General features: G+C 41.7%; 1 protein-coding gene across 3 annotated transcripts; it reads right to left on the bottom strand.

Annotated features, from left to right (window-relative positions):
• Positions 1-973: 973 nt before the first annotated feature.
• Positions 974-26,854, bottom strand: vmp1 (vacuole membrane protein 1). 3 transcript variants are annotated; one of them, XM_015951835.3, is made up of 12 exons: positions 26,716-26,854; positions 26,116-26,317; positions 25,715-25,847; positions 25,386-25,476; positions 24,814-24,924; positions 9,057-9,224; positions 8,805-8,936; positions 7,428-7,508; positions 6,663-6,779; positions 5,589-5,650; positions 1,550-1,649; positions 974-1,335 (listed from the first exon to the last, which is right to left on the bottom strand). In XM_015951835.3, the coding sequence occupies exons 2-12, from the start codon at positions 26,192-26,194 to the stop codon at positions 1,192-1,194; spliced, it is 1,218 nt and encodes a 405-aa protein (XP_015807321.1). In that variant the 5' UTR covers positions 26,195-26,317; positions 26,716-26,854; the 3' UTR covers positions 974-1,191. The 3 variants fall into 3 exon arrangements, with proteins under 3 accessions (XP_015807321.1, XP_015807322.1, XP_015807323.1); XM_015951836.3 differs by lacking the exon at positions 26,716-26,854 and adding an exon at positions 26,425-26,562; XM_015951837.3 differs by lacking the exon at positions 26,716-26,854 and adding an exon at positions 26,413-26,541.
• Between the last annotated feature and the right edge of the window lie 285 nt (positions 26,855-27,139).

Genomic DNA, 27,139 nt, shown 5'->3' with positions numbered 1-27,139 from the left:
ATAAAACAGAAAAGAGCGTACATTAAAGCAGAGCATCAATAGAGAGAGGCGCTAACGCAGCCACAAACGGACCAAGTAAAAAGCCGAAAGCCCACAACTTCAGCCAGCTTACAGACCGCTGTTGCCATGGAAACGTTACTGCCAACACCAGTCTGATAAGCTAGCTGACGGGGTGGGAAAACGAAGCTGGAGGAGAAGAAAAATGCTAAGATCCAGAGTCCACATTTGGTTTGAGTCAGGAAGTAAAGCATCAGACTGATCTAGCAAATATTAAAGAGGTCACTTACCTTGTAGAGGCTCTCTGCTAAATGCATTCAAATCAACATTTAAAAAAAGAAAACAAAAACAAAATACTCAGACTTGGAAAACTTGTTTCCTGGTTTTATACATGATCGGAATATACAGAGTAGAAATGGGACTATATCGAGTGTACAATGTCACTTCACCAATTATCTTTTTGTTTTGCTCATGTACACCACGAATGGAATAGAAACAACCGTGCATCCTGTCAAAAAATATTAACATATTTACACAATGTGCAAACTATCAATACACCACTGTTTTAAGTTGATATTGCTTTCTTCTCACTTCAAACCAACGTCACTAAAACAAAGATCTTACTGTTAGACAGGACAGGGACATGGGGACAGCCCTGAAAAGAAAACATCTGCTGCACACGGTTAGATAAAATCTACTACCATCCACACATAACTGTTACAAAATTAAATTAAAATCACGTAAATAAGTCAGGAGTTATTTCAGAGGGAATTCTGACGTTCCCGTCTTGCATAAGGCGTAGCAACGGACTGACGCTGCCCTCAAACACAGCAGTTACCCTCCAATCACCGCAGTTCCTCTGAGGTCCATGAATGGATCATCTTAAAGTAACATGTTAAGACCAGCAGTACAACCAACCAATCACACGGCAGAGTGAGATAACAGGAGGAACTAGACACCTTTAAGAAACAATAAAACAACACATACATCCTCTCTCTCTCTCTCACACACACACACACACACACACACACACGCACACACGCGCACAAAGCCAGTCTGATCTTCTTTTTAAACTCTTGAGAATGGATGGCGGTGAGGTTTGTTGGTAATGTATTTGAGTGGCCGTGTCTGAGTGGAGCGCTCTCAGCAGAAGCAGCACAGTCACTTGGATGCACACACAGCTTTGAACCGCCATCACTTGGTTTTCTCCTCCGAGTTCCTCAGCTGCTGCAGCCGCTTGGCGTAGCTCTGAGCCATGGAGTTGATGATTGAGATGATAAAGTAGCAAACCATGACCAGCACCACCTTCTCAAACACCCACGAGAGCCAGTTGTCATCCTGGAAAACCCCAAATGACAACGGATAAATGGCACTACCTACATTACTGTAATTCAGCCTTTTGTTGTCAGAATTCAATGGAAATGTGATCCTGAGCTACACCCGGAAGAAAAAAATGTCTTCGGCTACAGCTTTGTCCACTAGAGGGCGCCAGTTTTCATTCCAAACTCACTATATGGTCTAATTTACAGTAAAAATGTAAAGTTGTCCTTACGGCTGTTTTACTTCCTCCAGCGTGGTGTAGCTTGTTCTTCTGGGCCTCCAGGTACTGACTGAAGGGCTTCTGCAGAGATGGTCCAACTCTAGGCACAGACCTGGACACCCACAGAGCAACAAAGAAAAGAACAAAAGGAAGAGAAAGGTTTAGTCACTTACCCATAAAAGGCTTGAACCAGGCACTTCTCTAAACCTGTAACAAAGTCCATCCTCTAAACTCTGATCCGGGAGTCCGACAGCATCAGAGCAGCAGCTGCTGAAGGCCTCATTCTACACGTGGACTCACTGCTGCCGCTGCCTCCACCTCTAATTGTTACTGTGAGCAACAAGGAGTAGGCAGCAGGCAGGACTGAAGCAGGAACTCCTCAGTTCTCCTTTTATACTCTCAAGTTCTCTAAAGGAGTCTGTGTCAGCCTCTTCAATCAGGAAGTGAGTCGGCATGATGTCATCACCTCTACCACCATGTAAGGACAGCCAATCAGGGTGTGCTAACGTCCCTATTTGGCAGTAAGGAAGTGCTCAGGCACCAGTCATAATGAGTCTCACGTAAACCTTTCATGTCAGGGACAGGCAGATGGCGATAAAGGAGCTGTACATTCTAGATTTCTACTTCTTGTTAAACTTCTAATTAGCATGAGGACAAAAGGTTACATACGCTCAGGCATGAATGGTTTTCCGTCCCTGGACAGGATGTAAACATGTCTAGATTTGACTAGACTAAGCAGACCATGAGATAATGAGCACCAAATGGAGACGGGGTAATTCCTGATGGTGAATCAAACTACATCTGAATGAGTCAGTTCTGTTATCTGGCCCACTTCGCACAAGAAAACCCGAACAAACACCCGGAGTCAGCACGGATGCACCGTTGGTACAGACCATGGCGAGTCATCACAACAGCCAGGTTTCATGGGAAACAAGCCTCAACGGTTTTCTTCTAAACGACCAAGAACTGTGACTAAATATGGTCAAAGGCACAGCCTTCATTTTGAATCTGACGGGCGACCAATCAAAAGAGCAGCAGGAGATGGTTTTTGACTGGAGCATTTTTTAAATGTTCTTCACATATCAAAGGCAACAATAAATGAAATGTTTTAATCATTTCTGAATAATACAATCCTGAAGAAACTTCATCCCGTCATGAACATCCTGCTGCTGTGATTTTGAAGAATAAAACGAGAAGGCTAACAACCAACTCATTTTCACCATAAAACACCACGTTATCTTAGCTATAGCATACAAGTGGTTATGCAGTTACAGAGGTGCATTTGTGTTGGGAATTACGGCAGAAAAGGTCCCCACAACGGGTTGAGACCGTAAAACTGAACCCCCGGGAACAAGGAGCGAGCATTCCTGTATTCTGATGGTGCAGACTGGGGGGAGGGCCTGTAGAAAGGGGGTTGGACCTTTGACTAGTGTATTTTAATAATGTAGTTTGAGCATCTCATATTCCACCTTTAGCTCTGGTTCTGTTTCAGAAAGATAAAGTTAGCCAGATCATTCAGACATATCACCTCCGATTGGCTAACAGGAACACGACTCTACCACTGACTCCATTTGCTCTGCAACATTGATGTTTTATCTTCACAAACAACACAAGCCTGGAGAAGTTCCGTCATGTGGTGGAGTTGCTAATGCTAAGGGTTAGCTTCTACTAGCCTAGACATGCTCTGCTTTCTCCTGAACACTAAAACAACAACAGCTCCCACTGACTTCCTGTACCTGAGCTCACACATCTCTAAAACCATGGGATGAATTTTAATGCAACGTTCAGAAATTCATACCTGGATCTAGGGCTGGGCGATATGACGATTTTAGACCGTTTTACGATCTACACATCTGACGGTCTGTCATTTTTGAGAGACCGTTTTATCAGGATTCACAGCTCTGCTGTTGAATTTCTGCCTCTGAATGAAAATGGAACTTACCTCAGGCGAATGACACGCCTTTGTTTGACCCTTAACCAATCAGAGTGAGCCATAGTAATATATTAGTGCCCCGCTTGTTTTCACCTGTGTGTGAACAAACATGGCTTCGGCCGCGGCTGAGCGACAACGAGATTTTCGTTCCGAAGAGGAACGCAGGGTTTCCTTAGCGCGCGGCGCTAACAACTTAGTGACGTGACATGTCCCGGAGAAAGCGTAAAAACACGTTGGACGCTTCTTCTGAAGCAGGAAAATAACACCACTTCTTAAGCAGAGCACGACGTCGCCTCGGCTCGTCCACCCTCTGCCGAGCCGGTGTCGGTACCGGACTGAGCTCAGTCACTGGGTCGTTGGAGCTGCCCCGTGACTGCCTGATGGAAAACCAGCGGGTTTCATCAGACTCGTAGTTTCTTGTTTTTGCTGGGGACCCCCTGTATTTTACCGCTCCCTCCTGCAGTCTTCCCCTATTAACATTTAAAATGATTCTGTAAACTCCGTGTATCAATAGAAACGATCTCTGCCTCTGCCAGCTGCAGTAATTGTAGTTTCCAAATAATAAGAGGTGCATTCATCTGTGTATCTCCTTTGATCCGCATTAGTGATATTCTCAGCACCAGAACAGTGAAGCAAAGAAAGATTCCTGAGTTTGTTAGTAATTTTATTTATTAGGTGCATCTGACCTGTTCTATTTTTCTCTGAAATGAGATCAAATCAGTGCTTCTATGGGTTGTCTCCAATCTGCACTGGAAAATTTTACTTTATTTAGAGACTTGTTGCAGAAAATATTCAAAATGCGCAGTTTTTTGCTACCACAAGCAATCTCTGGTCCAGCCGCACGTCAGAGCCGTATTTGAGCTTAACTATCCACTACATGAGCAACTGGGAGCTACATAGTATTTTGAACAAGTTTGCACAATACGTTTGCAATTGACATGTTTGCACTTTAAATATGTTTACGATTTTAATTTATGTTAAGTTACTTGAAAAACGAGAAAAACTGATTTTTGTAATGGTTTCTCTCAGGGCTTTTATCATCTCTGGTGTGAGTTTAAAATATAAGTGTGTTAGCACTGTGCTGATTATCCCCAATATGAATAAATGTTTATTTATTCAATGTTTCTCTTCTTTAATACTTAATTGAAGTTATGCTATTCATGGATAAAAAATCGTGATAAAATCGAAATCGTGATAAAATATGGGAAAAATCGTGATATTCTATTTTTGCCATATCGCCCAGCCCTACCTGGATCTACATCGGATTACCTTTTGGACTCGGTCAATTCAACTTACTGACATCAGCACACATAAATGGTCAACAATGCAGTGAGATTTAACAAGGCCAAGCTGAAATGAGGGGTGGTAGCTGAGAGTAGTCCATGACACAAAAGTGACTCTGCAAAATCTGAACAAAATCAGGAATTTCTCAAGTATAGTTTACGTTGAATCTGACAACTGTGTTACTTCTACATCTTCTCCATTAGCATTAGCTGAGCAGCTAAAGTAGAGATCAACTCTCCAGCCTGGTGTCTGATCGTGTTCTTCGCCTCATTCAGAACATCCTCCCAGTCAGAGCTGAACGTTTTGAACGTGACCTCACACTCCTGACCATCAGTGCTGCAGAGACTGCATGTAGGCAGCACAAAGAAATACTTGTGTGTGGAAAAAATGCAAAATGCAAACACGTCCACCCCCCTGCAGAGAAAGCATTCAATCATACAGGATTCCCATTCGGTGGTTAAAAATGCATCTGAGAGTGTTTAGTAATGCATCAGTAACCACAAAGCAGGGAGGACTCATCACGTAACTGAATAATTCAGCTCCTCACACCTCTACACACACACACACACACACACACACACACACACACACACACACACACACACACACACACACACACACACACACACACACACATGCATGCACACACACACACACACACACACACATGCACACACACACACACATGCATGCACGCATGCACACACACGACACACACACACACACACACACACACACACACACACACACACACACACACACACACACACACACACACACACACACACACACACACACACACACACACACACACACACACACACACACACTTACCCAATGAGTGACACCATTTGCTCCACTATGTGGTTGCTGAAGGTAATGATCACAAAAAGTTTCTGTGGGGAAAACAAGAAGGATTATTACTATTAATAATAATATTAATAATAATTATAAATTCTGTGTTTAGTGGATTTTATCGTGGACATCGCAGAAACACAGCTGTGGGAAACGAGCCACATCTGCTCGTGTCTGCTCACAGACACACTAATTATGAAACTCAAACCTGGCACTAAGCTAAACTCTGTGCTGCGAGGGGGTTTGTGTGGTTAGAACAGGACCAAAGCGGAAGGGTGGGTAGGTGGACGGGGGGCAAAAATCACATTATTCTTCTCTAGTTCTGAAGCCAATCAGCTTTAAAGAGCATGACACATGCCCTCCTGGACAAAATCAGACAGGATACGTCTGAGAAAAAGTCTCCCCTGCAGCTTTTTGAGTCTGTTTTAATTTCATTCTTGTGTCCACTGATCCTCAGACACCTCCCACCCTGCAGTAAGACATGCCCTCCGTTGGAGAGGTCTCACTGGCTCTTTCTATTGAGAGATGGATTTATTAAATGAAGACAACCCCGAGTCACTCACATACAGACAGGTTTACATTAGTCACAGGGGTGGCAGACTCAACACTAGCCTCCATAATTAACTCGGTTCTTTTCTGAGATCCGGAGTAATTTTATTTGGATCCAAGCCGTTGTTAAAATGCCTTTCATCTACAGTCTATTGATCTGGTCTGGAATCAAACCAAAGCCATTGGTGAGAGTCAACCAAAAATGTACAATTAAAAGTTTCACAGTAACCGACGTGATCTCGGCCCCAGGCTTGATCTTTCCCACACGTCTGGTCAAACTGCACCAGTCAGCACCGAACAGCCTTTTTCTCTTTGTGTGTGTTTTAGAGACGGATCATGACTTTGTGTGTGTTTTAGAGACGGATCATGACTTTGTGTGTGTTTTAGAGACGGATCATGACTTTGTGTGATGACACGAAACAAAATGCTGAATCACATTAGAAGAGAAGAGGTGGGGAGTCTGATAAACAGCAGAAATAGGAGGAGAGTAAACATTTTACGTACCTGTATATGCATCTTGATTACAGCTTTCCCAATTAAAGTTGCTCCAAAGAAGGTCCAGAAAGGAACCAGGAAGTGACCGCAGGTGATTCCAGCCAAGTCAAAGAGAGGGTTTGGAATCTGGAAAACAAAGAATTTAAAACGTGGTGTTGACGCGATAAAAGAAGAAGAAGAAGAAGAAAATATCATTTCTATAGCGCCTCTCAAGATAAAAATCACGAGGCGCTTCACAAAAACAAAAAATATAAAAATTGTAAAAATATAAAAAAGCATGACGTGGTCGGTAAAGAAAGATACCAGGTAGTCAGACAACCATTACAAATGGTCTAGAACTATTTGTCTCCAGGTTTTCTAAAGGACTTTTAATATATTATTTAACGTTTATTGCACTAATTTTCACTCCACCACCAGATCTTTTTATAAAACGTATGAAAGATGACACCATTTGAGACACAGGATTATATTTCAGCTCCAACAAGGAGCCATACAAGGAGTAATTAGAGTTAAAACGTGGTGCATCTTTCAGGTTCTGGCTGTTAAAAGACGATGTTCCTCTGCTGCAGGTTTGATTCTTAACTAACAGACTGAACAAAGTGCAGCATGTGCAAAGTTAGAGAAAAAAACTGTTAAAAATTACACGACTTTCAGATATTCTGGAGAAATATTGATTAAAACCACATTTAACAATATGGTCGGGAAGCAAAGTCAGAGACGAGGAGCGGTTTGGTTTAAAACATTTGTCTTTATCTAGTTAACATTTATACTCACCGAGGCACAAGCCAGGATCCCAAAGAACCCAACTTTCTGCACCATGTGCTGAACTCCCAGTTTGGCTCTTGTGACAAAGTCCTAAAAATTAAATATAAATAAACAAATATGTTCTTACAAATTTTACTTTCTTTGTAAAAGTAAATACGAAGACAGCACATTTCTTCTTTCTTTACCTCTAGGGTTCGGGTTAGGCTTGTCTGCAGCGTTAGAACAAGGAGCACTATGGTACACAACCTGCTACTTCTGAGCACTACTGTTTTTTATATTTGGTAAATCTTGTGGCATTTTGCTAAAAATCTGTGGTAAAAAAGTGCCACGGCTCTTTGATTGCATCTTTTTTTTCTCCAGTGGGGGTGAAAGGTCTGCGGTTACTCAGAAAAGATCACAGCCGGTGCAAGGAGGGGGTCAGGAGGCCATTTTAAAACCTGGCACCTTGTAAATGTTCATTAAAAAAGCTAACAGTGTTTCTGTGGGGCGGGGCAGGGTTTCCTCACAGAAGGTCTGGGGTTCAAATCCCAGCCAGGCTCTTCTGTGTGGGGTTAGGGTTACATCCCATAACCATTTCCCTTTTATAGAAAAGCTATTTTTATTGTTCTTCAACTGAGCGTACAATTTGGTGTGACATTTATTCTGTAATTCTATCTCCAGAACCTTTGGGCACTCCCACAAAAAGCTCCGACCCGTCCAGGTTTTCACTGCTGTGAATAAATCCGGTGAGTCCACAGGGGCGCGCACAGGTGAGCCCTCTCAGTCTGCTCAGGAAACAATGGCTGAAGTGGGGTTAGGTGATGGAGACAATGCCCAACATTTCTCCAATTTCCCCTCTGCTGACTCAGCGTGTGATCTAAGCCGTCTGCAGTCATGTGAACGCCGTTCCTGACAGTCGTGTCTGTCATTCAGATTAGAGGCCGCTGAGAGGGAGGGAGGGAGGGAGCGAGCGCGCAGCTCTGGGATGATTAAAGAGGGAACTGTGCTCAGGGTGACTCACCCACCAACAGACACGTTTACTGGAAGTGCATGAAGGGAGGGACTTCACTGAAGTCACATGATCTGCTGAGACCAATCAGAGGCCAGAAGCTCCATGTTCAGATGTGAATTATAAAAACTTAGACCAAATTAAAAAGGATGGTGTCACGCTGAGCGGAGAAGCAACATGAAATCATCTTTGAAACCACACAGATGGAGTTCAACCATCACTTTGTGCTGACGACGGCACCAAGACTACAAAAATGTCTGAACCCACCAGATTTATTTTAAGAGCTTTAAATCTTCAAATAAAAGTGAAACTAGCGAGAGATTAGGTTGGAGCAATCTAGGGAAAAACTGAATTTATGCAGATATTTAAGCAACCATGATAACATGACCGGCTCTGACCTGTGCGTCCTCAGCCTGCTCCAGCATCTCCTCAAATTCCTCATAATCTTCATCATCTGGATCGGCTCCCGACTGACGAGCTGCTCTTGCCATGAAGTACGGAGGAAGCTCTCCGATGGCCGTGCCCGCACCCTAAACACGTACAGCTTCATTCATCATACTATTTTTTTTCCCTGCAGTCACATCACAGGAACTCTGACATGTGCAGCCACTTAGGATTCATTTACAAACAAAACAGATGGAGCTACTCACCCACATGCAGGCCTCCAGGCGGACTTTGGACATGATGGAGAAGAGCGAGACACTGCCCTCCAGTTGTCCGTCGTCAGGACAAACGATCTCGTCTGGGTACGGAGGCTCAGGGAAATCTATGGAGCCACACTCATACGCTGCCAGGGTCACTGAGGCTATGTGAGGACCCTGAGAAACAGAAAGGCTGGTCGTTTACACAATGAGATGAAAACACCAAAAAAAAACTAAACAACGTTGGGGAAAAAATTAGCAAAACCAAATTCTGAGAGAAAAACCCCGAAATGAAAAAAAAAGCAGCTTAAGTTTAAAGAGTTACAGAAATCATTTAGAAATCCCCCCCCCCCCCCCCCCAAAATCATTTTATCATCTGAAAAGTTCTGTGGAAAAAATGAAATATTTTACTTGGGGGGGGGACTAAGAAGAATTTAATTGGGCTCTATGCCATTTGGCAAATAAATCCAATCAAATAAATGGTCTTTTGAAATTCAAACTTTTTAATCGAGGGCCAAAATCACCAAAGTAAAAGTCCTCACGAGACACAAAAGTTTGATGATTTTATTGAGAAAAAAAAAAAAGCTAAATGACTTTGTTGTGAATGGTTTTATTTATACTCTTCAAACATAGCCTGTTAATTTTTTATTTTTTTTTAAGTGCTGATCTACATCAACAGCCAGCTGGGGAGATAAATGTGCCCCGTTCTCGCATACTCCATTCGAGGGCCGCAAATGGCCCCCGGGCCACACTTTAGAGCTCCCAGATTTAAATAAAAGCTGTTAATCCAACTTGGAGACCACAATTTGTGGTATTTTTTAATTTTGATTTGCAGCATGCCATCATTAAAACATAATTATATATAATCCAGCTCTGAATGGCTGAGCCCATCCAATATTCACACTGTTGCAGACACACACACACACAACTTCAGTTGAGTCACACACAAGACACACACACTGACAGGTAAGTCATTATGTATCCCTGTATGATGTGTGGTTAGCCACCTGGCCTCAATAACAGTGGGCCCACCTGTTACCAAGACACAGATAATCCTTTATGCTTAACGCCGCCACGTCAACGCGGACAGTGAAGAGACTTAACACAACAAGCCTGTGTTCCCTGAAAAATAAAGTCACTACTTCACTTCAAATCCAAGAACAAAGAATGCCTCTTTAATTTGATTAACCAAACCTGACATGACAAAAAGAATGGCTTCAAAACTACAAATATGGAGACTAAATCCGGGTAAAAGAGTCACTAAACCGGATACCGGGGGACATCCTGGACAGGTCTCCAGTCCATCACAGGGACACCCAGGAGTTTAGTTAGTAAGACGAACATGCTGGTGAAAACAAGTGACATTTTGACAAAACCTTCTCAGTGGCCTAGTGGTATTGTCCACCCTGGGACTGGGAGATTGGGGTTCAAATCCCAGTTGGATTATACCAAAGACTTTGGACATGGGACATAGTTCCTCCCTGCTTCACACTCAGCTTTAAGGGATTGGATTGGGGGGTTAAACCACCAAATAGTTCCCAAGTGTCCCCACTCACCACCCCCCACAGGGATGGGTCAGATGCAGAGATGGAATTTCACCAGTGTGTGATGACTAACGAGACTTTAATTTAAGTTTGAGACATCCAACATGAAGGAACATGTGTCATAACCTTTCCCTGCCAGGATGGGCTTAGGAAAAGTGTCAGGGACCCGAGGCAACATAGTAACTCATCTGGTGAAGAGCAGAGTTTCTGTGTGTCATTAAAATTGTAATAATTGATCCAGTTTAGTAAGATAAACCACTACAAAATAAACTTATTCACTGCAGAGGTATCCAAAATCATCACCACACGGGCCACATTCACCAAACTACTTCATGGGCCGTAAATTTTTTTTTAAACGGAAAAAGAAATTTTCTGTTATTTTATTTTTTTGGAAATAAAGTAGACATACAGTATTTGTAATAAAAGATCTTCTGTGTAAAGGGAATTAGTAAAACTCTTTATCTGATTATTAAAAGGGTTTCCTATGCTTGTCTAATTTGTCCAATATTCAATTTTCTGGATTTGGTCTTTAAAATTACATTTTAGGCTTTTCTAGCAAACAACCAGAAATAGTTTATTCTTTATTTAAACATATTTTCTATATTTAGCAAAGTATTATGAATGTTCACACAGATAAGTTATTTGGTCAAAGCTGGTGGAGGTTTGTGGTCCTATTCAGCAAGAAATAAAAATAAAATCAGAGTCGATAAAAGAAACACCTTTTATTGTATCGAATGTACAATAAAAACGTTCGTGAACTGCAGTCGGAGACCACACAAAATCACACCACGCATTCATTTAAAAATAAATGTTTCTACGGAAGAGGATTAGGGCCACTAAAAAGAAAAATAAGTCAGACTTTTTTCAAAGTCAAAAATCAGAAATCTTTTTTCTTTTCAATGGCCCTAACCCGCTTCTGTAAATTACAGATAAAAATGTCTTTCTGTAAATAAGTATTGAAACAATATTGGAGCCAATTAGATGGAACAGGGCCCAAGACGCAGTAGGTGCAGAAACTCCATCCATCGTTATTTTTGTATTCATCTCAGAAATTAAGGGTCATTTGTGTTTTGTAGAGAGAAGAAAGGAGGACATTTTTGTTCTACTAACTTGTTTGGACAGGTGAGGTATTTGTTCTGAGCGCCGACATCAACAAGGATCTCACTCCCGATGAGTCCTCCAGGTTCGGGTGAGCGGTGAGCAATGTGGTTGCTTACCAATGGATGAGTGGATATGAGTGACTACTTTTAAAGTTATTAGAACATCAGAGAAAGTTATTACGTACTAGTATAAATCTATTTTTCATTTTTTTAAATAAAATGACTTTAATGACTTTTATACTTTTATAATCTGACACAATGGAAAAAAAACTAGAAAATATCCATAAAATCCACCATAAATCTGACAAAGAACTAACTACTTTTAATTTCCCCCCCCCAGACAAATGTAAAATAAAATGCATTTTCCCCCAATTAGAAAATCATCCCAATGAAACATCATAATGAATCATGAGATCCAGTGGTGAGTGAATCCTTTGTCTACGGTGATCTAATCCTCTCTGTGGGGCGCCGCGAGGATCGAATGGAAACCACGGCTAATCGGAGCCATTTTCCTTACAAACACGTTAACATGGATGACTGTGAGGGTCTGCATCGAGAACATGAAAATCAGGAGCTCGTCTCCTTGTGAGTAGCAGGCTTAAAGTGTGTGGAAACAATTCAAATTGTCAGATAAATAAAAGTTGATGTGACTTATGTTAATAAAACAGATTATTGTTTTATAATAAACCTGCACTACTACAACTTATCCAGAAGTTAGGAAGGGACTAAGATTGGTTAGAGACTACAAAAGTAAAGTTCATTTTAAAAGGTCTGGCTGAAGAAAATTTTAGAACTAATTTAACTTCAGCAGATTATCAGAAAAAAATATTAGAGATAAATTTATTTTAAAATAGACTTTCATATAGTTATAAAAGATACTGAATTTAAAACAACAGAACTTTAATTAATTAAATATTCAAAACTGTTTGGTTTAATTTTTTACATTTTAACTGTTAAAATGCTCAAAAGGCTGTTTCTCAGTGTCAAATTATTTATTTTAAATTCAAACTGTTTTTTTGTTCTTTCGTCAAAGGGGCAAAAAGTTACATTCAAATGAAAATAAATCAAAACTCTTTAATTTGATTGGTTGATTTTGGAAACTCAAATTTGCTCTAAAAAGAATTCAGTTTAAGTTCAGTGTGTGTGTGTGTGTGTGTGTGTGTGTAAAAGCTACAAAGACTTTCATAGTGCACATCTGTTCAGAAAAGCTAGGCTCATATCTTTTTCCTATTATTTCATCATGATGGAAATCGCTGACTCGACAAACCCACATGTGAACGAGTTTGGGACAGAAGTCGCATCACGTCTCTGAAGTGGACTTCATTCAGCCAAATCGTCCTTTTTAACCACAACCAGAGCACAAGACGCAGGTTTTAGTGACTCGGACACACAGTCATCCTGTGACAAATGTCAGCAGAGGAAAACTGCATCGCTCTGGGATTGCCCTTGCACAGTCAACATGGGTACGGAAAGGGTACATTGTTATGCTCCAAGGGACAAAAATGACATTAACGCAGTCTAACGACTAATATTGGAACTCAGGGTATCCATCTGTACTTTTATCTTTTTCTGAAAGGTACATTTATGTTCTTTAGTAGTAAAAAGTACACATTTGTACGGTACAATTTCTGGTTATGATCCCTTTCACTAAAAACCATCCGTTAGCAAAACTACTTCTGTAAACAGATTTCATAGTTTCACTGTTCACCATTTTGTAAGTGCTAATCAATTTCCCTCTGGGATTAATAAAGTATTTTTGAATTTTGAATTGAATTAAAGATCATTGTAAAAGTATTTGTTGGATTTAAAAAATGAACAATAAATATAAAAAATGTATTAACCAATTAATTATTTCTGAAAAGAGTGTGGCTCAGTTTTCTTTTGAAAGCATAAATATTGGGATAACAAATGTCTTCTAACAGCAAAGGTAAATATGGAAGAAAAAAGCTGACGATCTGAGGCAATCCAAAAGTAGTTTATTAAGATATGAGCTGACGCATTTTGGTCCCATGAGACCTTCTTCAGGGCACAATCCTGTGTTCCCTGAAGGATTATGCTCTGAAGAAGGTCGCAAGCGACGGAAACACGTCAGCTCATATCTTAATAAACTACTTTCAGAGGGCCTCAGATCATCAGCTTTTTTCTTCCATATTTACCTTTTATGTTTTTATGATGCTGAAGAGCACCCGAGACACCTACAGAAAATATGTATCATTCCCACTGATGCACTCACTCCCATCTGCCTGATGTCAGTAATTGGAATTGATTCCAATTTGAAGCTTTTGTCACATACTACTGATAAGTTTGTAACAGGCCAGCATTGTATTTGAAAAGTAAAAATAGTATTTTTGAATTTGTATCTGAGGTCTGAAATTTTTATGATCTTGAAATAAAAGAACACATGCACATATACATATATAAATATACATAACATTTCAGTGTGCAGTGCTTAGTGCAGTTGCCTTGCAATTAGGAGGTCCCAGGTTCACATTCTGGTCTGCATGTTCTCCCTGTGTAAGTGTCCTTTGTTCTTACTTTAAATTAAGGGTACAAATTTGTTCACTAAGGTACATGTTTGGCATGTAAAAAAGGTACAAACTACAAGGGCCCAAATTTGTACCCACAGTTGAAGGTAAAAAAATGGTACCCAGTGACAAGACAATGTACCCTTAAATATACAATTCTGTACTTTAATTTCTGAGAGTGTGGTAGACAGTAACTAAAGGTCACAGTAGGTGTATGACGCCATCCTCTGGCTGAAGCATGGAACTGGCCCCAATGGGACTTGAGTTACACGTCAGGCATTTTTCAGGCATTTGATGTCATTTGGATTTCAGAACAAAAAACCTGGCTACAGACAGCAGTGTTTCCCTTACATAGGCGTAGTGAAATCCCAGCGCCACGCCTACAGGATCCCAAGTTAAATTAATTTATTTTTTTGCGCTGTTTCCCGAAGAAGCAGCGGGAACAATTCTGTTGTTGCTTGTGATCACAGCTGGCAGGCAGCAAGGAGGAGGAGGCAGGGCATGGTTGGTTACAGCATACGTTACTGAGTTCAAATTAGAAAGGTAGCATAATGCTTTTTGGTTTATGCGTTTCAATGGCATTAATAATTATAATGCATTGAACTTATATAGCGCTTTTCTAGACACCCAAAGACGCTTTCACGCACTCTCACATTCACACACTGCTAGTGATGGTAAGCTACTTGTAGCCACAGCCACGCTGGGGAGGTCTGACAGAGGCGAGGCTGCCATTTGGCGCCGTCGGCCCCTCTGACCACCACTAACACAGGCAAGTTGGGTGAAGTCTCTTGCCCAAGGACACAACAGCAGGATACCCCTGGCGGGAGCTGGAATCGAACCCAAGACCCTCCGATCATGAGGCAACCTGCTCTACCACCTGAGCTACTGCTGCCCCGTGATGAGTGTTGACGATCTTGGCAGGGTTTCCCGCAGTGCTCATTAGCCTTGCGGCACGCCAGGTTTTCCTCCCCCCGCCAGGCTAAGCGAACTCTACTGTCCACTCCTTGTTCCCTCCTCTCCATGATTGATGTCAAGTTGTTGTTGCTATTGTTGTTGTTAGCCTCAAGGGCAACATGCCGATTATCACTTGTAAGTCGCTTTGGACAAAAGCGTCTGCTAAATACATAACCATAAGTAAAGGTAATATAATAAGCTTAAAAGCAACTATATTAACCCCCAATTTCTTACAGCATCAATGACATTATGATGACTTCCTTCTTAAGTCTATAAATTGCAGAAACATTTGTAAAAATGTGCTATAATGACAGTCAAGTGGAGTTAAACTAATAAGCTTACAGCTTTAAGCTCAGGGGCCTCACTTATAAAACTGTGTAGAATCCTTACTTAAAGGGCATCTTCCACATTAAACACATGTTGAAGCCCTTATATTGTAACAGGTCTAAGCTTTATATTTTTATTTTAAAAAAGTAAGATACTTGAAAAAAAGGTGCTATTACTGTTCCAATTAGGCTCATCCATCTAAAAACAGCATCTCTTGCTGGAAACCGGAAGTGACGTTGCTAAAGGGAAGAAAACATTCCTGACTGCTCAGAAAACAAAAAGGATTTGCAGCAGCAGCAGGAAGCTCCAGATTCTGAATACAAACATATACTTATGTTAAATACTGAAGGCGCACAGCCATACAGTTTTGAGCCAGCAGCCAGAGTTGATGGGAACAAGCTATACAGGGATAATTAATTTAAATGGTGAAAGAAGAGCGGCTGAAGAGTGGGAAATATGCACACAGACTTGGTAACACTAACTGGTAAGAGCATTTGTTATTTAAATGTATTTCGACAGAAACTTGTCCCATGACATATTACATTAAACAAGTTTCCATAAAAAGAATTTTTGTTTTCTAATTTACGAGTTTCTAAGCGAGCACGGCATTGATCTAAAACGATCAGGTGAGCCGCTTTACTGCTTTCTCATTACCCATTTCAATTATTTATTTTTACCAGTGAAACCAATATAACATCTCCACATTCCCAAATATACATTTCTGACATTCAAAAACAACACAAAAACAAATCAGCGACCAATATAGCCACCTTTCTTTGCAAGGACACTCAAAAGCCTGCCATCCATGGATTCTGTCAGTGTTTTGATCTGTTCACCATCAACATTGCGTGCAGCAGCAACCACAGCCTCCCAGACACTGTTCAGAGAGGTGTACCGTTTTCCCTCCTTGTAAATCTCACATTTGATGGTGGACCACAGGTTCTCAATGGGGTTCAGATCAGGTGAACAAGGAGGCCATGTCATTAGTTTTTCTTCTTTTATACCCTTTCTTGCCAGCCACGCTGTGGAGTACTTGGACGCGTGTGATGGAGCATTGTCCTGCATGAAAATCATGTTTTTCTTGAAGGATGCAGACTTCTTCCTGTACCACTGCTTGAAGAAGGTGTCTTCCAGAAACTGGCAGTAGGACTGGGAGTTGAGCTTGACTCCATCCTCAACCCGAAAAGGCCCCACAAGCTCATCTTTGATGATACCAGCCCAAACCAGTACTCCACCTCCACCTTGCTGGCATCTGAGTCGGACTGGAGCTCTCTGCCCTTTACCAATCCAGCCACGGGCCCATCCATCTGGCCCATCAAGACTCACTCTCATTTCATCAGTCCATAAAACCTTAGAAAAATCAGTCTTGAGATATTTCTTGGCCCAGTCTGGACGTTTCAGCTTGTGAGTCTTGTTCAGTGGTGGTCGTCCTTCAGTCTTTCTTACCTTGGCCATGTCTCTGAGTATTGCACACCTTGTGCTTTTGGGCACTCCAGTGATGTTGCAGCTCTGAAATATGGCCAAACTGGTGGCAAGTGGCATCTTGGCAGCTGCATGCTTGACTTTTCTCAGTTCATGGGCAGTTATTTTGCGCCTTGGTTTGCCCACGCTTCTTGCGACCCTGTTGACTATTTTGAATGAAACGCTTGATTGTTCGATGATCACGCTTCAGAAGCTTTGCAATTTTAAGACTGCTGCATCTCTCTGCAAGATATCTCACTATTTTTGACTTTTCTGAGCCTGTCAAGTCCTTCTTTTGACCCATTTTGCCAAAGGAAGTTGCCTAATAACTATGCACACCTGATATAGGGTGTTGATGTCATTAGACCACACCCCTTCTCATTACAGAGATACACATCACCTAATATGCTTATTTGGTAGTAGGCTTTCGAGCCTATACAGCTTGGAGTAAGACAACATGCATGAAGAGGATGATGTGGACAAAATACTCATTTGCCTAATAATTCTGCACTCCCTGTAGTTGAATCGGTGTTACCTCAGCAACTAAAAATAACTGGAGTCAAGCACGTCTTCCAAGTTTTCCTTTTTGGTATGTAATGAGTCACGTGACTCCAAAACTGTGCGCTTTTTAGGGAAGCCTGCCCACTTGTCCTGATTTAGTATTTTTAAACACCTGTTAGTTATCTGAAATCCTGGAAGGATAACCAACGTAGCTTTCTGACCTTAGATGGTGTTTTTCTATCATTTTAAAGAACATTAAAAATGCACTTTAAAGGGGCCAGATCTGAGAGCTAAAGTAGGCACAGTATATGATAAAACATTACCATAGGCATTATTGAGATGTCAGTTATCTTAAATAGGAGTTATTTTCGTCAGCCTGAACAGGGAGCCAAAGTCTCCTTTCTTTCTGGTTGGCTCATGGGTCCACAGAACGAAAAAATGAATACAAGTCAACTGTGCTAAAAGAGCCATTTACTAATCTGTTTCACCTTACATCCCGAATTGCACATATGTTATTCTCCAATTTAAATGAAAAGTAATCATGTGTGTTTTGACCACACCGGTGACGTACATTATCAGTTTGTAAAAATTCTTAACTACTTAGACTACAAATTAGACGTCGGCATGTCGCATATGAGGTCACCACAGAATCTCCTCTCCCCTAGTGTAGCTGCTACTTACCACATGGCCAGATTTATGGTGGTTCTTTCCTCCTGAAGGGAGAATTTGATTATTACTGAACCTACAGCCATTTAATTTCTTCTCTTCTCCATGTCTGGGTCAATGATGTCAATTTGGTGATGCACATTTATAGTCCTGGACTTATTTATATACAAAACCTAAAGAGGATGTACTTCCTGAGGCAGCTGAAGAAATTCAACCCATCAGCACAGTCGATGAGGCATCGAGTCCACCCTTACCTCCTCAACCACCATGTGGTACGCTGGAGCTACCACCAGGGACAGGAAGAAGCTGCAGTGTGCTGAACTGTGCTGAGAAGGTCATTGGCTGTAAACTCCCCTCCCTACAGGACCTGTACACCTCCAGGACATTGAGGCATACCTGGCCTGTCAGATTGGCATGCCCTGTAATATGGGTATGCCAATCTGACAAGGTATGGTGCTTCGACAGAACACATTCAGGCCCAGAACTGAATACCCAGATAGCCTGTCCTGTTTTGACTTATCTCTTCACATTTCTGAATCACACTTTATTGTACTTTCCTTGTCTTGTACAGATTGGTCCTCACCAATATTTACAGGTCCCATCACAATAATGTAATCATTTTCCCAGGCATTTTGCATTTGCCACTTACCTCCCTGCTTTCAGAGCGATCTGAGGTACGTGTGCAGCGCTGATCTGCAAACACTGCCTACAACAGCATCTTAGACAAGTCTGCTGTTGTATTGGCCTTTGTAGACCGGTGGTTAAAGCAACCAGCCTGGCACTCTAACCACTAGGCTATCAAGTCTGTAACAAAACAACAGTCACCTAGCACACATAACCTGTGCTGGCTAGCATGTGCATCTTTGTGGACAGGATGCATGGTTTTACGGTGGTGTTTTATCCCCAATGCAGAGAAAATTAGTCAGAATATCTACTCTGGTATCGGTGGAGGTTTAAAGCAGTCATCTGTGACATGAGGGTCACATTCTCAACTGCAGCATGAAATCAACCGCTCTATGCCCACAACTCTGAGAAGGTGGGCATTAGTGGCCTACTTCCAGGGAGACAGTTTTCAGATCAGAGACTAGCTTTAGGGAGAGGAGCAGGACACGATGACAAAATTCGTTTCTATTCAGGCTTTTCAGGATTTTCAAAATAAAGCTCAAAATTTGTAGCCAAGACAGGAAAAAGCATGAATGCAGCCCCAAAAAAAATGGTTTGGGGGTACTTTTCATGAGGAAACAACAATGTCACATGGTAAAAAGCTCCAAAAAGTGGAATTCCATGATAAGGCTCCTTTAAACACTACTTAAAGGGACTTTTTGGACTTTTGAATTTTTATGCTCACGATTGCCCCCTCAGGCCAAAAGCGTAACGGCAGCTTCAATAGTAGGCTCATGCACGAGGCACGCATGCTGTACGTGCACACTCCTTAACGAAAATAACAGCTGAGACAGTCCTGTGTGTGTGTGTGTGTGTTTTTGTGGCTCGGAGGACAGAAGAACACAGCAAATGAATAAAATAATATGCCTCTGTCTTTGCAGCTGCACTTTCTTGTCGGCCGGCCGAACCTGCAGTGTGTATGTGTGTGGGGCCCGGAGGACAGAGAACAGGAGAACATGCAGCTAATTAATTAATTAAATAATTTGGTTATGTACCTTTCTCTTCAGCACAGCCAACAAAGGTTTATGATGGGTCAGTCCTCCTGCATGATCAGATCATTCCCGTCCCTTGCTTGAAAAATTGTTCCAAAATGAAAGTTGAACCCACATCTTTTTTATCTGTGAATTCAATGCCTTGTGGCGAGTCTCAAATAAAAATTTGGGCGTCTTTTTACTGTAAAAAAAAACTATACCACTGATGTAAAAAAGAAACTCCATATACTGTAATTCCTCTAATACAGGCCCGGGCCTGTATTTGACTCAAGCTCATCAAGCTCCAGGCCTTAATTGGAAGGAGGACCAGAATTAGAGGCAGGTCTCAATTTCTATTTGAGCAAAATGAACTAATGGTTCGCTGGAGTTTTTGACAATTAAAATTGCGCCCACATTTTCAAAGTTAAACACATTTCTTTTAACAACGGTAGTTTCTGCTTCAGCCATCTCCCCCCTCCCCCTGCGCAGCGGCCGCAAACTCACTGATGCGCCTGCAGCCTCTCGGAGTTCCTGCTGCTCTAAACATTAAAATAATTATTTCATTTTCTGTTCCTCACTTCTGATTACCTTCAATGGCGTCTGTTTGTTGCAACCACCAGGTACAAAAACTAACTTGTTTTTATTTGACTATTTTTCTGTCCTGCCCGTTTATTATCTTCCTGCATCTCCTCTCAATCCTAAAGAAAAACTGCTACCTGGCTTCAGATATATTCACCTTATGAGTTACCTTTGAACTGCAGTTCTAAAAGATCTACCGACCACAAAAACAGCGGAGTGCTCGCCGGCCTCATCAGTGACCGGTGCGTCACCGAGGACAAAACAGGTGATGCGCCCCGATCCACAGAAGCGAAACGCATCAGGCACAAATAAAAGACAGAAAACATAAAAGGAAATGAGCCGACATGAACGATCGCGTGTTAAATTAGTTTTTGAGGTGGCGACACCTGATTTGATAATGTTACTGTGGCCGTGCTCAGGACGCAGACGTCAACAATCAGAGCTTTGCATGCGCAAGCTGGTTAAGGTTAGGATGGGGGTGAGGGGAAGGTTAAATTGCAAGAGGGTAAAGGTCACAATTTGGTTAAATGTCTATTTTACGGCGGGTGTCAGTACCGACGCTCTGGCACAGCGTGTTGCCTCCCGACGCGCAGGAGCTTGTCACCTGCTGACAGCAGGCTGCTGTCTTTTCCGTGGACTGCATCTTGCCGATCATTATCACGTGAAAGCGACTAGTCGATGACAGGCATAAAAAGTCACTATAGAGCGGTGAAGTCGACTAGTGACTAGTTCATACAACCCCTGCTACTGCTCCCCAGAGTGTTCAGCAGCATAATCAGCACGTTCTCTTTGAACTTGATATAAAATTTTCGCCTCCTCTTCATCTCCGCACGGTTAAAGTTACCCTCGCGGTCTATCACTGGCAAATCAAAAGTGAGACGGATGACACAACCGCCCCCGTACTTGCTTGTTACCACATTCCACCCGGCCACAATAAAAAACCGGCCATTATTCACCTCCGCCGACTCCGGCCAAAATATGATACCCGGCAGTTAATTAAATACAGGCTAATATTAGAGGATTTACGGTAAATTATGTTCACACCCGGAATCAAACCCAGGTCTTCAGCATGAGAGTCCGACGTCTTACTAGGTGAGCTAAAGCACCAGTAACATTTGGCGTATCTGTAACATTTATATCCTTGATGAAAGCTGAAACAACGTCAACCAAAGAACGGTTCAAAGCGAAAATGGCTATTTTGTTGCTAATTTGCAGGAAATGTCTAGAAGAACGTTCTACAGAAAGTAGCTAAGGGTCCTCAGAAATGTAGCTAGGTTCATCACTAGGTGTTAGGAACAGCGACAAAGTTGCTGAGTTGGCACTACCTCACTCTCTGCTGCTAAAGCTACGGATAGCAAATGCTACGGGCTATGCCTGAGCGTGAATGCGCATGAAGCAGCCTGCTCGACCCGAGCAGCTCTTTTTCTGTGATTTTACAGAAAAACAGGCAATCACAGTAAAAATGCCAGGGCTCATTCTACAGGACCAGGGCATTGCAGGAGAATGTATGAAGAAGAAATTTATTATTTCTATACATGTTTTGACAAACTTCCTTATAGTCACTTTAAGTTTAGAAATAAATTAAAATTTCCCACCTATAAAACTCTGCTTACCCAAGGCTCGACACGGTTTCTGCTTTATAAATCACACCTATCCTACAAATGTGCTCAGGTGTTTCTGGATCACATCCCTCCTCCTACACCCCCCCCCCCCCACCACCACCACCACCATAAATGGACAATGCAAACTACGTTATGAATACTGTGCAAATAAATTAACCTACTTATCACGAGTAACCATGACAACCAAGGCAGACATCCACGTTCTGGACGTAGGCACGGAAATAATGTTTTATTTCCTTCAAGTGGAAACACACTGCTGCAATGGTGAGCTGTGGAGCTATCAGCGGATATAAATAAAAAATAAATAAAACATTTAAAGAAGTGGTCAGATGGAGCCTAGGATGGCAATAAAGACAGATACCATCAACAAAGGCAGCACTATGGTGTGCAGGGAGGGATCGCTGTCTTTTCCGTATCTAAGAGGAAAATTTAATGAACATTTCATTTAACCCAAAAGGGCTTTAGGCAGAAAATATTGTTCATATCAAACAAATAACAGCCCGATTGTTCCCCACCGTGCTGGAACGAGCCGGTGTTCTGTCAGAAACCCTGATAGATGCAACACTGCTCGGTTCGCTGCGGAGCTGTTGAGGCTTGATTCACAGAAGCACTGTGGTGCTCAACACAGTTAATGTGCCAATAAGCCATCTGAAGACGTAAAAGTAATATCTTAAAAACACATTTTAATTACAGATGTAATTTTCATTCTCGGTTCAGAGATGAGGGGCTGATTGTTGGTTGCTTTTGTGTGTGTGTGTGTGTGTGTGTGTGTGTGTGTGTGTGTGTGTGTGTCTCAACAAGTCTGTAAATGTGTCCTAAATAAAACATTTTACCATCTCACCGTCTACAAAATGTGCTTACTATGGTCCAACGTTTGCCCAAAGTTGCGCACGTTTTTCTGTCAAGTTTTTCTTTCTGTATCACGACACTTATGCAATTTTCAGACTCGTTTTGTGAGTAAGCAGCTTTATAAAAGAGGCCCTTGAACATAGTAATAGTCATTTCTGCAGCTTTTAAACCAGGGGTGTCAAATATGCGGCCCGCGGGCCGGATCCGGCCCGCAAGCGGGTTAAATCCGGCCCGCGAGATGGTTGTGTAAACTTTATTTTCATACTTTACAATGTAGAGTGAAAATAAACGTATCTTTGTGAGCAAGTTTTCTCTGTAACGAGTATAAATAAAACAAAGCTGCGCTCAAGGCTCACACAAGAACTTGAATCACATCCTGAAGTTGGCCGCCACTCAGGATGTGACTCCTGATATTGATGTGCTGGTGAAAGCTAAAAGATGTAAAGTAAAATGAGTCAAATATACTTTAAGTGCTGCATGAAACTGATCTTGCCATGTGATCTGTAAGCTCTTTGAATCACTAAGGAATGTTTTTTTATTTGTTGATTTTTTTATTTTTTCAAATTTTCAAGTACACTTCAGGTGTTGTACTTGTACTACACTGTCCTCAGGCTCCAGCCTCGTTTTATATTGATTGTATTAAAACAAAGAAAACAATCTGAAGGTTTTTTTTTAATTTACCGGTCCGGCCCACTTGGGACTAGATTTCCCTCAATGTGGCCCCTGAGCTAAAATGAGTTTGACACCCCTGTTTTAAACAGTGCTGTGGCTTTCCCCCGCCACAATAATAACAAAGTATTTTTATTGTAAAGTGTAATCTAGTTTACCGTTCACTTCTTTAAATAATTTATTTTTTTCTCAATTATTTGGTCTTTTTAAAGGGACTTTAATAATAATAATGCATTGAACTTATATAGCGCTTTTCTAGACACCCAAAGACGCTTTCACACACTCTCACATTCACACACTGCTAGTGATGGTAACCTACTTGTAGCCACATCCGCCCTGGGGAGGTCTGACAGAGGCGAGGCTGCCATTTGGCGCTGTCGGCCCCTCTGACCACCACTAACACAGGCAAGTTGGGTGAAGTGTCTTGCCCAAGGACACAACAGCAGAATACCCCTGGCGGGAGCTGGAATCGAACCCATGACCCTCCGATCATGAGGCAACCCGCTCTACCACCTGAGTTACTGCTGCCCCACTGAGTTTTGAATTTTTATGCTCGCGATTGCCCCCTCAGGCCAAGAGTGTAACGGCAGCTTCAATAGTAGGCTCGTGCACGAGGCGCGCATGCTGTACGTACACACTTCTTAACGAAAATAACAGCTGAGACAGCCAGCTCTGTGTGTGTGTGTGTGTGTGTGTGTGGGGGGGGGGGGGGGGGGGGCTTGGAGGACAGGAGAACGCGCAGCTAATTAATTAAATAATTTGGTTCTGTACCTTTCTCTTCAGCACAGCCGACAAAGGTTTATGACGGGTCAGTCCTCCTGCATGCTCTTGAAAAATTGTTCCAAAATGAAAGTTGAACCCACATCTTTTTTATCTGTGAATTGAATGCCGTTTGGCGAGTCTCAAATAAGAATTTGGGCATCTTACTGTAAAAAAAATACCATTAATGTAAAAGAGAAACTCTACAACAACTATGTTCACATCCAGAATCGAACCCGGGTCTTCTGCACTCAAGTTTGACATCTTACTAGGCAAGCTAACGCGCCAGTGACGTCACTTGTATCTGTACCATTTAAGAACAGTTCAGAGGGCGATGCCTGAGCGTGAACGCGCATGAAGCAGCCTGCTCGACCCGAGCAGCTCTCTTTTTCTGTGATTTTACAGAAAAACAGGCAATCACAGTAAAAATGCCAGGGCTCATTCTACAGGACCAGGGCATTGCAGGAGAATGTATGAAGAAGAAATGTATTATTTCTATACATGTTTTGGCTGTCAAACTTCCATAATGCCCCTTTAACTTCTATTACATCAACAGACTTTGCATTTTGCCATTACCAGATACAGAAGGAAGGTGTGCAGCCCAGTCCCGAGTCCCACTGAAGACAGGATCCCAAGGCCTACCCAGTAGGCACACCATAGGAACTTCTTCTCCAGGTACTGAACATACTGCAGACAAAAAAATTTTAGGTTAGGTCAAACAAGGAAAGAGTCATCTAACAGTAAACAAATTTATACAAGGTATGAAGTACAACAGGTGCACTTCTATTCTTTTTATTCAAAAAGGACACAGCACAGCATACAAATGAATTAAATACAGCTTCATTTTATATTTCTACTACTCTAACAATCAAAGACCAATAATTCAACATTTGTTTATAATCATACAACACAGTTTTAACTTAAATAATTTAGGATTTCACTTCCTGACCACTCATTTATTCCACCGATTGTCAAAAAGACCTGACGATCAAAGGTTACCTGACAACGTCTCCCTACACAAGCTTTCAGCTAGCAGCGTGTTTTTGTGATAAACGCTGACTTATCGTCGACCTTTACACAGACAGCGATGACGTAGTGGTGTTGATCATTATGTGTGTGTTGCAAGTGAAAACAAAGTCAAGACCAACCTCTTGGTGTGCTCCTTCAGCGGAGTATGTGACAGAGAAGAGAGAGCAGAGCACTAACAATAGGAACACTGCTCCTCTTCGGTGCCAAAGCCTGAGATCAAACACAGGAAGAGAATATGTTAAAAATGTATTTTACTACGTAAATTTTATTGAAAGAATTTAATTTATAAGAACATTAGAATGGATCTATAGCTCTGCATTTTCTCTCTTAAATATGTGTTGTGCTGTCGATGGCGTAAAACCCACACACTGTTTAAAAACCTTCAGATCAAACAGGACAAAAGTTCAAAGCAACACCAGAGAAACATAAAACCCGCTGAACAACTCACTTATATGTCCACTCCTTTAGCATGATGAGGGTCTCCAGTAGAAAATACTGTAGGGTGGTGACAGGTCTCCTCCATAAGACCAGAGAAAGACGCTCGTCCTTGTCTTTCTGCCGCCTGTCTCTGACTGATAAGTCTGAAGGACAAAAAAAGATTAAATTGCTTTGAGCTTTAGTGTTAATAACAGTTTCATTAACCATTACATCCTGTGGGATAGATAAAGTTAAATACATAATAAATAATTTTGTGAAATGGGATGTCCTTGTCCTGTCTACACAGGAGGAAAGTGAAAGCAAATAACTTTATGACTTTTGTATCCCAAGAGGTGTTTACAAGTCTTCTCAGAGGGGATTCAAAGGTCATGGCTGACTTCTGATCTGTACATTTAAGTTTTACTAACCAACCTGTGGGCTTCCCGTTCTGTTTGTCTTTGGGTCCTGCACGTTTCTGAGGCTGCTCACAACTCGCTCCATTGGCTGCCATGTCAGAAAAGTAGGCAGCAGTTTGTGTGGTAATCCTTCAGCCGCGTCCTCTCTTCCTACCGGCCCAAGAAGGACAGACAACAGCCGAGACGTGAAGTCCTAGGCAGCGGCTCTTAGGCAATACCTGTCAAAGGGACAACGCACGAGCGGGTAGCTAGTAATTATAAAGAATACAGGAGAAATACCATAAAAATGAGCTGCAGTTTGCGATGATACTACCGAGAATCGTACAGCAATAAGGTAGAGAGCGAAGTGAAAACCTGTCTGTCTGTAGGAAAGTCTGTAACAAGATATGAAGCCGAGCAAGTGCGTGTTCATAACCTCCACATGCTAACCGGTTAGCCGGGGACACCGGGGCACTACACAACCAGTTATCGGCTTCAGACCGTAAAACTAGTAGAATACCTGGTAGATAAATATATGAAACTATAGTCTGCTTTGATATTGGTGCAGTAATAAAAACAAAAGCCCTATAACGAAAAATAATTGTATGTTTGATGAAACCAAATGACATCGTCTTACCTCTTTCCTGTTCGCTTTATCCGGAAGCAAATTTCATACATGTCACAATAAACGTCTATATTTCAATGCATTTACCTTCTTTTGTCAACAGATTCATCAACTGCCAACTTCCTATTAAATAATACATGCAATCTAAATATATTACAAATAACCTCACTTTAACAGCGTTCTGCCGATCAATGTGCTATTTTTGTGTTACTTGCTAAAACTTTTATTGTGTAATTCAGTTAAAGGGGTGTTTGCGTAAGTTCCGCTTTGACGTCCAATCAGAGGTTGCCAAATTTGCAACAACAAACTGTGGCAACTTTGACACTTGGAAAATGACGGCATTCTTGTGAAGCGTGAATCCTCCACATTCACATGTGTTGGAAATTGAAGTGGTTGATTTTTAAGAGCCAAAATATCTTCTCAGTATTTTATACTT

Source organism: Nothobranchius furzeri, chromosome 13, assembly GCF_043380555.1.
Source record: "Nothobranchius furzeri strain GRZ-AD chromosome 13, NfurGRZ-RIMD1, whole genome shotgun sequence".
NCBI classification, from domain to species: domain Eukaryota; kingdom Metazoa; phylum Chordata; class Actinopteri; order Cyprinodontiformes; family Nothobranchiidae; genus Nothobranchius; species Nothobranchius furzeri.
The sequence above is the reverse complement of the archived record's forward strand: the minus strand, read 5'-3'. Positions and strand labels throughout refer to the sequence as shown.